Source organism: Scatophagus argus, chromosome 5, assembly GCF_020382885.2.
Source record: "Scatophagus argus isolate fScaArg1 chromosome 5, fScaArg1.pri, whole genome shotgun sequence".
Taxonomy (NCBI): Eukaryota; Metazoa; Chordata; class Actinopteri; family Scatophagidae; genus Scatophagus; species Scatophagus argus.
The window spans coordinates 11,145,246-11,160,688 of NC_058497.1; the positions used below are offsets into that span (position 1 = coordinate 11,145,246).

Consider the following 15,443-nt stretch of genomic DNA (forward strand, 5'->3'; position numbering starts at 1 on the left):
ATCATTCTGGAATAAAGACACCAGATATCAGTCTGCAACCATCTGCTTCCTATTCATCCAAGTTGTTGTACCATCTATTAGCACAGAAGAACATTTGTGCTTTGGCCAGAAAGTGTGTTTTTGTCAGCAAGCCTTTAATGTTATCTATTTCTGCACATCAAAGTGTCTGCCATCCCTCCCTCTCTCAAACTTCCTCATCACTTGCTGGCCCAGTGGCTTCAAAGAGCAACTCTTCTTTCAAAATTTGGATCCATGAAGCCTACGCAAACATGGCCGAGCACCTTGATAAATTTCAATCTCGTCTTGATGCATAAATAGATGTAAATAGAGGAGCAGGAGCTGGGGGGGGGGGGGGGGGGGGGGGGCATGCTAATGAGGTGAATCTGCCCTTCATGCTCATAATTTCCCATCCAAATAATATATTTTACATTTTGTCTATTCCTTTCTTCCATTTTCATCGGAGCTTCATTGTTTTTGCATGAAATCTGTCACTCAAAATCCATCACGCAGTAGGAGGACTATTAGACTATTACTTGGTTCCACAAGGGTGCTTGTGCTGTTATTAAACAAATGACATAAAATAACCTCCAATACCAATACCAACACCATCCCTCAAAAGACAATTACCTCTCAAATGCCAAATGCAAAACATACAGAGAGATAGCTGAGGACTGATGCAAGAAAATGAGACCAAGAAGAGCAGAAGGAGAGGGTAAGGAGGAGTAAGGAGAATACTAAGTGAGAGGAGAATGATTTAAGAGAGGAGGTGCTGCAAGGCTCTATTTATACCTATCCAAGTAGAGCCGGGGCTGCAGGGGACTCAAGCATCTTCTCTTGAGGGATGGGACTTAGTTGTCTGTCTTCTTATTCTATCAGACAGAGACTAAAATGGATCAGTAGCTTTCGGGCTCTTTGTGAATTTATCAGAGGCTGTTCTTGTAGCAGATGCACTGACAGATAGAGTGTGTTATTTATTTATTTATTTATTTTGTTTTGGTATTACATCTCTCCTATGCAGCTTTCTCACATTACAATGACAACAAGTCTTTCTGCTTGACAGATAATTTCTCTAGTGAGGGCACTTCACAACACTACAGTTGCTCATGATCAGCTGTGACTTCAATATCAGCCCGGTTTCAGTGCTGAGACTGCAGTATTTTTAGCAGTCACAACAAGAACAGACTACAACAAGACACAACTATTAGGCCATTTGTTCAGAGGGAAGTATATGTGTATGATTCCCCTGCTGCACAGGACATGCGATATGACAAATTAGACCTTTTGGATTACTAAAAGCCATCAACAAAGACTCAAAAGTGCTGTTGCTAAATTTTTTATGTAAATGTGTTAACACCGAAAACATAAGAATGGGTGAAATGAATCTCAAGATTAGACTTTGTTTTGAACCAGCGATATAAAAGTCACTGATATATTGTCAATTGAAAACAGTGCTGTGACAATATACTTGATGTTTTGCCTCATCACCTTCCTCAGTTTTTTAAAATATAAATTTATTTTGAATGTTAAGTTTCAAACAAGATGGGACAGGGCCAACAAAAGATGGTAAAGCTATGACATGTTAATTAAACACCTGTTTTGGAAGAATCCACAGGTAAACAGGTCCATGGGTAACAACTGTCAGTAAATAAATTTCTTTGCAAATCACTGCATTCTGTTTTTATTTACATCCTAACTTTTTTGGAATTGAAACTGTACAATATAGGATAAAATATCATATCTGTTCCCCTTCATCAGGTACAAATAGCAACAAACACATCTTTTGGAGTGAGAATTGTGCCATCTGGTCACAACCACATACTTTTCAAACTCAACTTAAGTGTTGCCCTCAAAGAGAAGCAGCTACATTAACAGATTATAGGACCGAGGTCAGCAAAAATGAGAAATAAAAGCTTGAGGTTCACACTGATGTATATTTCAATCCATCCATAATGCACACATGGTTACTAGACAGAGTCATGGTCATGATGATGGTTCATCTCTTGCAGTAGTATATGAAAAGTAGGATTACTTTGTTTTGTTGCAGTTGGGGTCTGACACTGGCCATATGTGTGTATGTATTAATCACTCACACTTCACATATCAAGGTCATTATTGCAATAACAACACTGGGTGGGCAGCTTTAATTTTTTTTGTATTTATTGTTATAGTATTTTTATGTATTTTTTTTCTTCTGCTACCCAAAACCATTAAATCAGATGCAGACTCTGCTGTGCTACGCAGCGGACTTAATGATTTGGATGGAAGCCCTCCTCCTGGCTTTTAAGCTGTCTCTCTGTGTGACATGCTGCTTCATCATTACTTTCTGCATAAAAAGTTACTGCTGTGCTCTGTCTTGCAGAGAACCAGGAACACGAGTTATTAAGCGAGTAAATATAATAGTAATATTATAGTAACTTCAGTGTACAGCAGGTTTGGATATAAATTGGGTACTTTGCGTGTCCAAAGCGCGAATTACAGTAAACGTAAATGAGTTTCTGCAAGAGAAAAACGCTATAATGCAAAGTCTTCCTGTCTCAGCCCACAGCTGGTGGAAATGGATTTCATTCTGTGCGGTGATGTATGAGCTGGCTGCTCGCTCTGACCTACATACACAGAAGGTTCCTTGCAAAACAAGACATCCACTGTATGAAAAAAAAAAGGTGACACCTACTGCTGACATGATTAAAAGGGGGCTGGCATGAAAGCAAAACCTCTTCTGGGACTGAATCAAAGACGCAATGTGTCCTGCAGCTTCTGTTGCTTTTGAAATACTGAGCGTATGATTTTCAGGTCACATTTTATTGTTTTAAATAGGTATGTAGCAGATGTTAAAATAAGCAAAATCAGTCTTTGCTTCGTGCCAGGCTAAAAATGGGTCTGGAGCTGGTCCTGCTGCCACAGGGAATTAGTCACTAGAACACTGGAAATGGAACATCCTGTTCCCATTGCCACCAAAAGATCTGACATAAATTATCAGAATTCATTTTACCTGCCTCTCAGAAAGTCAGGTAACAGCAGGAAGGCTATTGTGCACAGAAATAACTAAAACGCACAAAGAGGAAACACAGAAAACATGTCATGCCTCCTACTCCTCAGTGTGCTTAATGCAGGCCACATGATTTGTTCTGTTCCATTTCTGAGTAATAGAAAAAGTCATCAACACGGTGCAAAGGAAGTAGCTATGACATTCTATGCTCTGCGTTATGTGTTCTCCTCCTGTTGATCTTTTGGGTCCCCCCGTCATTGCTCTGTTTCCATGGAGACCCTAGATGAGGAATGGGAGCACCGGACATGTATCATCGCTGTCCTCCCACCAGCTTGTTCCACGAAGTGGAGGAAAACACTTTCAGAAGCCATGACGGCTTTTCATTGCGTTTGAGAAGCTCCGGACCGATCTGACCGTGAACTACAAAACACAGCCTACAGAACAGGTTTGAACGATGTCAAAACGATGCAGAGGGATGACAGGAAGGATGGTCTGAAAGGACAATAACAATATACTGCATGACTCAGGATTTTTTATTTCCTGAACAGAGTTGTGTTCAGTGAACTGAGATCAGACTAATGTGGCTAGTTTAAAATAAATAAATAAATAATTATAAGTTCATGTTGCAATAAGGTGATGGTGTTGTTCCATAAAGCTCATTTAAAGGATTTTAATAAGTTGGTGTGAAAATTTCTAAACAACCATAACCCCACCAACACTACCACCACCACCCATTCTGATAAGCAGTAAATCACTGCTGATCAATAAGGATTGATGTGATCACAGCAGTTCTGTTGTAGGCAGATGAATCAGCAGGAGACAAACCTCCAGACAGGATTGATTCCTCCTGACTGAGAGATCGACGTCTCCCCGCTGCACAAACTCGAGTTTACCACACATCACCAGTTACCCAACACACTGAATAAAAGATTTAAAATCATCACATACACTCACTGGTTTTATAAGGACAGAGTCATACAGAAGCAGAAGAACACTTGGGTTTATATAACTCCAATGGTGTTTCCTAAAATGAAGAAGGGGGCCAAAGTGTTTGTTCATTTGAAAGACAAAATTGTAAAAGAAAAGCTAAAATTTGAAAGAAAAGTTGAAGTACTGATCTTGATAACAACATAACCACATTATAAAGAAAAGCATGAAAAGTTTCTCAGTTTAAAAGCTGTATTACAAAGTTTACCACAAAATCACAAAACATATGACATAATGTTAGAGATGCATTATATAAAGTGCATTTAATAGAAACAACAAGTTGTACTAAACAACATTTCCTGTGTCACTTGTTTATTTGGCTCACATAAAGAAATATGAACGCATACACAGGGCAGAGTTAGTACTGAGCTGGATGTTGAACCCATTTTGTTCAACAAAAACCCTGCTTACAAGGATCAATCACAAATACAGCTTATTGTATTCCTCTCCTAAATAACTGGCTCCAACTCCCCGCGTTTAGCGTTATAAGAGCCAAATTAACAAGTGAAATGTGAGGATTTTGTCTGCCTTGACTCGGAAATTTGACTTGCTGGAAGTACTGTCCAGTTTTTAGTTTGCCCAGTTTTTACTTGAGTTGAGTGTGGAGGAAGTAGATTTTCTATAAGACTTAGTCATAACTAAGTTTAAAAAGCAACTTGTGGTAAGTTATGTGGTTCAGGTTCATTAACTGCAATGGCAGTACATACTAATCATTTTGCTTTGTTACATTTACAAGCTTGACATTGATTGTGTTGGCACCTTCCATCGTCTACAGTTACTACTGTATACTCCATTTTTACGCCAAACGCCAATTTTAGGTGAAGAAGCTCTTTATTTCAGGCTGAATATTTACTTTTTGATGAATACATTTCCTGCACAAACAGCCAAATTTTCCACCGTGCCTCTGCTATCATCTGGCAGACAGGCCCAGCTGTTAATACGAGCTAATCTCTGTGTCTAACACCCGAGGCTGGTGACTGCGCCTCGCTCGTCTCTCAGCCGGAGGTGCTCCACCGGTCCTGAAGGGATTTTTCTTTTTGGTTTAAGCTGGCATTTATTGTCTGCAGCTAACAGAGGATGTTCATGACACACACCAGTACACACACACACACACACACACACCGCAGCAAGCTGGCTTGTCTCCCAGTTGGTTTCATTAAATAACATATTGTCAGATCAGCCTAACTGACAAGTTGTGTGTGTCTGAGGGGGAGACAGCAGGAGTCAGTTCTGCATCTGTTACTAAGACGCTGTCTTTTGGAAGGAAGAAAGGCAGCAGAGCAGAGGATGACACACACACACACACACAAACTCTGCTGTCATACACTCTTCACACTGAAACACACTCCTATGGATCAGAGTCTGAGTCATGCTGAATTCTATTAATTCACACATTTGTTTCCTCTTTCCTTGAGCCAAACCAACTATCTCTGCGTTGCCTGACCATGACTGAGCCTGAACGCCAACTATGGCAGACAAACACTTTTCTTTAGGAAGGGAACAGATTTCTGACATTGGTGAGCTAAGCCGCCACCTTACAGTCTGCCCCCACCTGATGTCCCAGCCCTTAAAGTTTGGTTGTTTTTTATTTATAAGAGTTCAAGTCTGAGAGGGAGCTCATGATAAGAACATTGAGAGAACCTGATATTGCAGCATGTGCACTAGAGTCTGCTTGGCTGACTTCCTGTCGACCACTCAAGAGGCATGAAAGCAATTTTCTGCTGCAAAACCTTTTTGAAACTACTGGCTCAAATTGTAATAATACAAAAAACAATGTAATTGTGTTCAGGGTGTTAAATGTTTGACAGAACGAGCACTGAAAATCATGGAGAGAAAACCTAATTCTCACTCAAAATCATAACTACAACACAGTCAAAAAGCAGAATCTTTTGTCATTTCAAAATGTTGTGTTTTTGCCAATATTGGCTTAATAGATAAGATAAGATTAGCACCACAACCTCTTAAACAGTTTGTAACAACATGTAGAACTGACTCAAGGACAACAAGAGATGTTTTGTGTCATTTAGGTCTTTAACTCAGCCAGTGTGTAAAATTCTTTACCACCAAACATCAGAGAGTGCAATACCTTTAAACATTTTAAACTTAAGGTGAAAACATGGTTGAAGGACTAAGAGTGTGCCCTGGTGGGAATTTAGTATCGTTTTGTTTTGTTTTTTGTTTTGTTTTGTTTTTTAGTTCGGTGTGTCAGGTTGGCTGTTTTATTGCTGTTTGGTTTATAAATAAAGTTTCAGGTTGGATTCACTACATCTGAGTCTTTTACTCTGTAACCGTGAGTGGTGGCCTCTGCTAAGGAACTGCAGATTTAAAAAAAAAAAAAAGTCGATATCTGGTACAGTTTATGTATTGTGCATTGTCCCTACTAAATAAACAATAAGGGAGCATGGCTCCTCAGGGAGGCCTCCTCACTCTTCAGACCACACTAAGGGATTGAGACCTTTTGCAAGATTGTGGACCTGAATGATTTACGACGGGCGACCCTAATATCAGTTAGGCTGTATGAACAAAACAAAACATTTACAAGTACACATAACTAACACACACACATGCACAGAATAAAGGGAAGAGTTCACACACAAAGAACAGAGCATATGCATAAACACATCAACAACACACACACCCAAGGCGTTCAGCACACGCTCAAACAAATTTCTGGTGACAGATTTTTCCAGTTTCAAGCTGACACAGAACAGTGATGCATTCACTGACTGTTATCTGGACAGTGATGAAACTGCTTACACTCACAGACACACACACCTCCTGCCATATACACTCGTTATGTTGACAGCAACAACAATAAAGACTAGTCATTAGAAGCGACAGTACAATGATGGTATCAGAGCAAATGGTTATTATGGTGGTGAACTGCTTCAGAGTGAGAGTTGCTTTGCCCTTTTTGACATTACTCTGTGGATGGTGACACAACTCACTGCTCCATTAAAGATATAAATAGCAACGAGGGCAGACAAAAAGCAATAAAAAAAAACCAAAAAACCTAAACTTAACCACTGGGAAAAATGTGATGACTTCTTTGGTACCTGGGACAGAGAGGGAAGTTTCACTGCCAGACTCAAGGAAAATTAAAGAGCCAATGACACAGAGATAAGAGCATCTTCATGAGGAGTAGCGGCAATAAAATAAGATATATGAGCTGCAGATATGTGAGCAGTCAGGAGAGCTTGAAAAATGCGGCAATTGATTAGACTGTAGTTAAAGAAGCAAGAACGCACAAAACAAAGAAGCAGAGATGAAATATGACTGTAGTAAGATGGATTTTATTATGTTTAAACTGTTAAAGGTAGAGCCGTGTGCACACGCTACCTTCAAAATGAGTTCTGTGCCGTAAGGGTTGACTTGTGAACATTTTCAATTGTCTTATGGTCAGGTAACATGGCACAGTCTACAGTCATGCTATATAGCATTTCTGTGAGGCTGAACTTTGGGACAGCTGTGCTTTAGTGGAGTGATAAACTAACTTCAGCATGCAAACATGTTCAAAGTGACAATGCTAACATGCTGCTGATTAGCAAGTATAACGTTTACCCTGTTCACCATCTTAGTGTAGCCTAGCATGTCAATACTAGTTCAAGTGCACAGAGATCTCCAGAGTAGGTCCAAAATGCCCCAGGATCACTTCCAAGCAGGTTGCAGTGACATCATGCCAACAGCAGCCAATCCGTGACCGTCCCACTCCTCCCTGTCTCATGTTTCGCAAGACACAGCTGAGATGTACAAGACCTGCGTCCAGCTCATTGCAAGATGGTACACCAACATTGCCATTCCTAGAATCTTGTTGCTAGTTTAGCTAAAAAATGCAAATATTTCACCCAATCAAATACATAAAGTCAAACAAAATCCAATGTATGAGTTTCATCCGTCATAATGGGAACATGCACTAGAAACCTTTAGTGAGATCAGTTTGCAGAGAATACGTATCAGTAAGCTTGTATCAATCACATATAGCTTCACTAATCCATCATACCAGCACCTCTTCACGTGCTCCCCACAGTTCAAAAGACCAGGTGATGTGTGATATGGAAATAACCAAAGTGATGGGCCACAAGCCCTCCTGTTCAAAGGCAGCTTCGTAGCATCTGAGGACATCAACATGAATATCAATGATAGCTCAGGGATAATAGCTCAAAGGAGTCTCTCTGTTTTTGCTGATGGTTAGCTGCTGTTTCAAGCAGTTTGTAAGCAACATCCTTTCTTTTATCATACCATCAGTAACTGATTACATACAGAAGAACATACAGAGGATATACACGTTTCCCTTTGTAAACAATGCAGCTGTTTGATGCTGTTCACCATCTATTTTGTTGACTGTGAAAATTTTACAATTTACTTACTTGCCCCCAAGATGTCTTATAATCTAGAAGACACGTTTTCAGTCACACTTCAGAGCACATGATGTTTTGATTTTAATGATCCCACCTCCCAAACTCTCCCTGTTTAGCCCTGATAATGCAAATCATTATGGGAGCCAGTGGAGAGCAATCAGAGTCAGTGTCACACGAGGCCTTGTGGAGGACCTGGTCAACAATTTAGCAGCAGCATTTTGGATAACTTGTAAACAATCGATGGAAGATTTGCTGAGACTGAAGGGAATTACAATAATCAGGACAAGATGATATAAAAGCATGAATTTACATTTTTATTTGAGAGAAAGGGTGATTTAGCAACTTGACATGTTAGTCCAGAGTCAGAAAGAGCAATATCTATATTTCTTAGGGAGGGAGAGGCCCAAGACCACCTAGTATCTTGGGGACAAGACTAGGAGTGGCAGAAATAAGGATTTCTCTTTTTTCTGAACTTAACTGTATAAAATAATATGACATCCGGTTTTTAGAGGAGGCAGTTCTTAAAACTGATTTAGCAAAGTTCAAGATTTAAATGAGATGTATAACTGAATATCATCTGCATATAAGTGGTAGAAGACACTCTTAAAGTGCCCAATTATCTGTCCAAGGGGAAGCAGATATGAGGCAAACAGAATAGGACCAAGCGCTGGACCTTTGGGCCCATCACAACGAAGAGTTTCATAAGAGGATGTGACGTTGCCAACTGTAAAACTCCTGTAAGTGAGGTAGCAGATCCACTGCAGGGCTGACTCAGTGACACCCACCCACGGCCCGAGTCTCTAAATCAAGACACAGTCATCAGCAGTATCAAACTCTTTTCTGAGATCTGACAACACCAACACTGAACATTTTCCTGCATAACTATGTGTCGGGATGTCATCATTCACTATAGATCATACACACAGACTGCAAAATAAGTGCACAGCATCACTAACACAAACATCTCGATTTGAGCTGAAACTATTACACGATTGATAATGAACAACTTTGATAAGCAATGAATTGTGAAAGTCATTTATCAATTCTGTTTCCAGTGGCTCAGGTATGAGGATTTGATGCTTTTGTCTTGTTTTAATCATTTCAAATTTAATATTTTAGAATATGATTAATTAGTAATGAAACTAATTGCACACGTTAATTCCATAACAGCCCAAAAAAAACAACATTTTGTGGGAACCACCAAAATTGGAAGCATAGATAATCTTCTCAACAACAACCGACAACTGAGTTCAACTGAAGTGCTTCAGTATATGGAGGAATAAAAAGAAGTCTGTGTGGAAAGAGGAGAAAAAATACATACGTAGATTGTATACATATATGCATGTATGTATATATAGCTAGGAGATATAGATTATATAGCTGGTAGAGAGAGAACCATATTCATTGTGGCTTCTATCTTTACTCTGACTAACAAGCCAGGGATATCAAAGAGACTGAAGGCTAGTAATGAGCTTTGAGCTCTGCTTAATTGGATGCAGCTTGGTCTGAATCTACAGTAGCAGAGTGAATGGCCCTGGGAGACAAGAGCTGGCCGACACACACACACACACACACATATGAACAAACACACACAGAAAGAAAGAGAGACAGATGGAGAGAGAAACTCATCTTTCTTACAATTACAATGACAGCTTCAGGACTCTGCTTTGTTTACTTTCACTGAGTCTTGTCAGGAAGTGGATTTTTTTTTGTGCAATACCTTGTGGTATTAGTATCCTGGTATTGTGTCCTTGTGGTCTGTTTTGCCCCTAGGTGTGTGTGTGTGGTTGTCTGTTTTTGTGTGTCAACCCTGCAGTTGACTGGTGACCAGTCCAGGGTGTACCCCGCGTCTTGCCAGTTGCCAGCTGAAACTTCAGTACTCTGCATGGATAAGCAGTACAGAAAATGGATGGATGGATGGAAACAGCTTGCATGACTCTGTCCAAAGGTAACAAAAAATGCCAACAAGCACCTCTGAAGCCCATCAGTGAGCATGTTTGGTACAAAACTCTAACAAGTGTATATACACTATATGGACCAAAGTATTGGGCCACCTCACCATTACACCAACGGGGACTTTAATGACAGTGGAGTGCTTCTGTGGGAATTTTTGCCCATTCATGCAGTAGAACAATGGTGAGGTCAGACACCGATGTTGGACCAAAAGGCCTGGCTGACAATCTCTGTTCCAATTCAAAATTGTTGGATGAGGTTGAGATCAGGACTCTGTGTGGGCCAGTCAAGTTCTTCCACACCAAAGTCATCCAACCATGTCTTTATGGGGCACAGCCATGTTGGAATAGAAAAAGGCCTTTCCCAAACTGTTGCCACAAAGCTGGGAGCATAGCATTGTCCAAAATGTCTTGGTATGCTGAAGCATTATAATTTCAGTTCACTTGAAGTAAGGGGCCCAGCCCAACTGCTTAAGAACAGCCCCATAAAGAGGCCTGTCTGAATACCTTTGTCTATATTGTGTAAATATGATGGTTATCTAATTGGTGGTTATCTAGTACAAAAACTGAAGGCAGAGCAAACAGCTAACTTGGCTCTATTGAATAAAAATAATAAAAAACAAAATCCACCTAAGGGCATACTAACAAGTGTAGGAGAAGGAAAGACGATGAACAAAATTCTCATCATCATCACTAGGATCAAAAAGAGCTTCCAGTCCATCACAGCTCTGACACACCCTGTGCGAGCTTATTAGGTTATGGCAGAGCTATCTGTTCTATTCTGCCACTGTTCTGCAGAAACAGCTAAATTACTTCAGTGGATCCTTAGAAATAATACTCCTTTCACCACCTTCAGTCCCACATCCCCTCTCCAAATAACAGTAAAATAAAAAAATATGTGTGCACTGTGTTCATTATGCTGGAGCTGTAAACTTCACTTCAGTCTGCAAATTCTGCTATGATCCACTGCTTTCATATAAGTGAATTGCTGAACAACCCAGCAAGAGATCCCTGGACTTGCTTTATGACAGACGGCTGTTTTGCACAGCCACAGCCCTGTTTTGTAGTAGAGCAGGTTAGCAAATCCATCAGGGCAACACAACAGCCCTTTCAATAATGAATAAGCCATCATCTGAGAGGATAATAATTCACAGAAAGGCCAATAGCAGCAAATCCCAGCAGGACAGCTTACAGGATGCCATCCAGAAAAGGTACGGGCTGATATTAAAACTCAGTGACTTTAAGAAGTAGAACAGCTTTGTTTTCCCCTGCAGTTTGCTGCTGCGGTTTGCACTTGGCTGCAGTATAAAACACAGTCTTAGGTGAGGGAGGTGGGGGTGCAAAGCAGGATTAGCAACTTAGCCAGATGAAAAAAAACACTGCAAAATATCCTGAAATCAACAGGCTTGACTGTCCTTTAATCCTAAAACTACTCCTTGAGTATAGTTTTACAGATTTTGTTTGATTTAGCTTTCGCTCTCATCCTGCTCTGTGATTGGTCCCCCAGCTTTGACCCATAATATGATATAAAACAATAGAGAGGGAGACAAGATGGTGAACGCAACACTAATTTACAACTTTACTGTTGCTGTTTGTTCAGTGAGCTCTATAACCACTATAACTTTCTCTCTTTAAGAAGATATTCATAATTTTCTTTCCTTTCATTCTCCTTTCACTTTTTCCAATCATTCCGTCTCAGCTCATTTCTGCTTCTTCTTCTCCCCTATCTCTTTCTTCAGTCTTTCCTCCTCCTCCTCCTCCTCGTTCCTCACTGGACCATCTGTCTTGTGACGCATGCAGAGGACAGGGAAAGCAAACCAGCACCAATCAGCTCATTTACCAAATCTCAATTGACTGCTGCTCCAGTTTCCATGGAGAAGAAACAACCAGCGGGAGGGGAGAGAGGCAAGAATCAATGATTCCCCTTGGGGTCCGGCTTGGGACTCGTGCCGGACTTGAAATTTGGCGCATAAGAAGGATAAAGCTCGAATGGATGTTTTTGTTCCAGGATTTCACAGCAGAAGAGAACTGTGGGCACCATGCTAAAGGAGAGATTTCTTTCCTTTTAGCATGAATAATATGACATTTTTTCAACCTGCATTTGACAACATCATCCTCTGTGGTTGGTGTGGAACAGAGCAAAGGGAAACAGGCTGCAGAGGTAACAACTGCTTTCTATTCTGAGACATGAAACCAGGACAACCAAGGAGACAGTGACCAGATCCCTGGCTGAATGCTCCACTTCAATCTTGACTGCACACACCCAGTATGCTCACCTCCTGTACAAACCTTCCACCATCACAAGATACACAAGATATGAATGTGTCTCCACATGTAAACCCTGAGTGGGGATATGTCTGCCACCTGTTGGTGATTTTGCTTAAACTCACCCAGTCACCTTCCCATTTCCCCTCCGAGGAGCTGCCGCAGACTCATTTGTCCTCTCTGCTGCTGGCGAATGCTCTTTCACCCCAGCATGACTCAGAGCCCTGGCTGCCTATTGAACCTACTGCTACTGAGGCTCAGCTACAGTCCATTCATTGTAAAGCTCAAATGAATTTCATGCAATCCAGAAGAGGAGCAGGTTAAAGTGGAGACGAGTAAAGTGCTGTTAAAATAAGAGGGGGCAGTTTCAGATCTTTAAATGTCCTTGAACAGGTTCAAGTGTAAAAGCAATGCAATAGGTGTGTAGGTCAACTCAAAGGACATGTTCAGGAATACATGTATGATGGGGGTTTTTCTCTATTACACATCATCCTTGCTGTGCAATGGAAATCATCTTGTGAACCAATCCAGCAACATGATACAACCCTGTCTCGTCTGATATTTTAGGATTGGGTATATTCCTGCATTTGTCCAGGGACTTTGTGTGAAATCTGCGTCTCTTTATTTGACACGACATTGAGCAGAGCACAGACAAACCTGAAGGACAGAATACGAGGTGGGAAAAGAAATATCAAACTTCCATTCACAAAGCTGTTCAATGAAGTCATTGGAAAACTACGATGGAGGTCACATGAGGCAGCTGAAAGCTCAGAAAAGCTAGTAGGTGAATTTGACACTCAAATTTTTGGTATTTTGGCAAATTCGGGTCAGTATCAGTTGGGTGCATAACACGAGGTGAGGGCTGATATTTCAAGGATGCTGTCATGCAAAACGATATTCAAAGTGACAGGCAGGATGGCCAAGGCACCAGCCTCGCTCAGACAGACATCAGTAACTTTAAGAGATGTTGTGGAACCTGCAGTAGAACAGCACTCAGATATTCCTTTGGTCTGATCATCACTATCCCAGATGTTAAAACATTCACCCAGACTGGAGTTTTATGTCAGTACACGTCCAAATTACAGCACAGCACAGATACATTCGACATTAACACAGGATTTACTGAAAGTTTGCACTACTTTTGGTTTGCATGGATGTAAAAACTAAATTTGACAGGGAAAAAAACACCATGTTAAAAATGCTCAACCACTCACACACTAAATGGTTATATACACTCTCTCACACACACAAATCTATAGTCTTCACTCCCATCTCACTGCTGCTGCTGCCCTTCCCTCCTGTTTCCACAGCAACGCAGCACTTGTCTCCGTGTCTCATTGAGAACACATGCACCCTTTAAAAAAAGGAAAAAAATAACATCCAACAGCAGGGAGCAAGAAATCACTCACACTTACCATCATCTACTGTATGGAAACACAAGCAAGTCAAAACACAGATTTCATCTTAAGCATATCACACACATCATCCAGGGTGAACCCTTGTCGGAGAGATGATGGTGAGAAGTAGTGATCTTTAATATAAGGGGAAAAAATTATAATGAATTCCAGAACAAAAAGAAAAACCAAACTGACATAATTCCTATCAAAAGCCAAATAATGAGCAAATACAGCTCTTTATTTCCTGCTTTATAAACTAATTAGCTCATGGCCCATAAACCTGCTTTCCCTGCATAATGCAGTAAAAAAAATTAACTAACACATAAACCCTCACATGTTTTACTTCTTAATCCTGAAGTCCAAGTATTTGATCTTCAGACACACACATACTGATCAGTGCTCACGCAGGTATGTTACAGGTTGTAACAGTAATAACTCATGCATTCATACCTCACAGTTGCGTCCAGTGAAGCCTTGGCTGCACGTACAGGCGTACTCCCAGGTGTCCTCTGGTCTGCCCGCAGTTGGCAGGGCCAGGCAGAAGCCCCCATTGAGACAGGGTCTGCCTTCGCAGGGGTCCGGACGAGGTGTGGCCTGGGTCGGGGTGGGCTCAGCCGGGGCCGGGGTGTCCGGGGCCAGCTGGAAGGAAGAGGGGACGGCTCCTATGCTGCTACTGCTGCCGCTGCTGTTTAGGAGCAGGAGGAGGAGAAGCAGGGGATGCGTGAAGCTCCACGCAATCTGTGTGAGACGGCAGCAGGGAAGTGCCGGCACACTGCACACACTCATCCTCATCCTGACCCTGTTACTCTGGTTTCTTTTCTTCTCTTTTTTTGTTGTTGTTGTGTGTGTCTTCTCCTCTTTTCTCAGAACTCAAGCTGCTCCTGTTGGTGCTGGCTGGGCTCAGCAGCAACTAAGAGGTGTGTGTGTGTGTGTGTCAGAGAGAGAGAGAGGAGGTGGAGGCTGTTTGGATGTTGAGCCTCAGCTGTGCGCAGGCAGAATGACTGAGTGCAGACTGATGGTGTGGAGGCTGAGGGAGAGAAGGTAGAGATGCAGGAAGAGAAGGGGAGGGCTTTTTTGTCTCCGAGTCACAGTGACGATGATAGCTGACGACACACACCCCCACCACCCCCACCTTCATGCGCGCACTCTGTCTCTCTCTCTTTCCTGGTTTCTCACACACACACACTGCGCAGAGCAGCAGCAAGAGCTCTGTACCCTCCTCATTTAGAGTCTCATCATTCATAACCTCTCCTTGAAACTGGGCTTTCAAGGAGGGAAGATGCTGTAGTGTAGGCATGTCAAACTGGTCCACAGGAGGGCCGGTGTGGCTGCAGGTTTTCTTTCCAACCAAGTAGCAGCACACCAGACTTGACTCATTTAATCAACTGATCTCCGTCTTCAGACAGCTGATTGGTCAAACGGTGTGCTCTTGGTTGGTTGACACAAAAACCTGCAGCCACACCGGCCCTCCTGTGGACCAGTTTGGTACTGAGTGGTA

At 41.6% G+C, this 15,443-nt stretch overlaps 1 protein-coding gene across 1 annotated transcript in view; it reads right to left on the reverse strand.

Moving 5' to 3' along the window:
* Positions 1–14,892, reverse strand: part of dner (delta/notch-like EGF repeat containing) — a 48,849-nt gene extending 33,957 nt beyond the window's left edge. Inside the window, exon 1 of the mRNA XM_046390229.1 lies at positions 14,396–14,892. Coding sequence (XP_046246185.1) covers positions 14,396–14,737 — 342 coding nt within the window. The 5' untranslated portion in view covers positions 14,738–14,892. The remainder of the gene's footprint in view (positions 1–14,395) is intronic.
* Between the last annotated feature and the right edge of the window lie 551 nt (positions 14,893–15,443).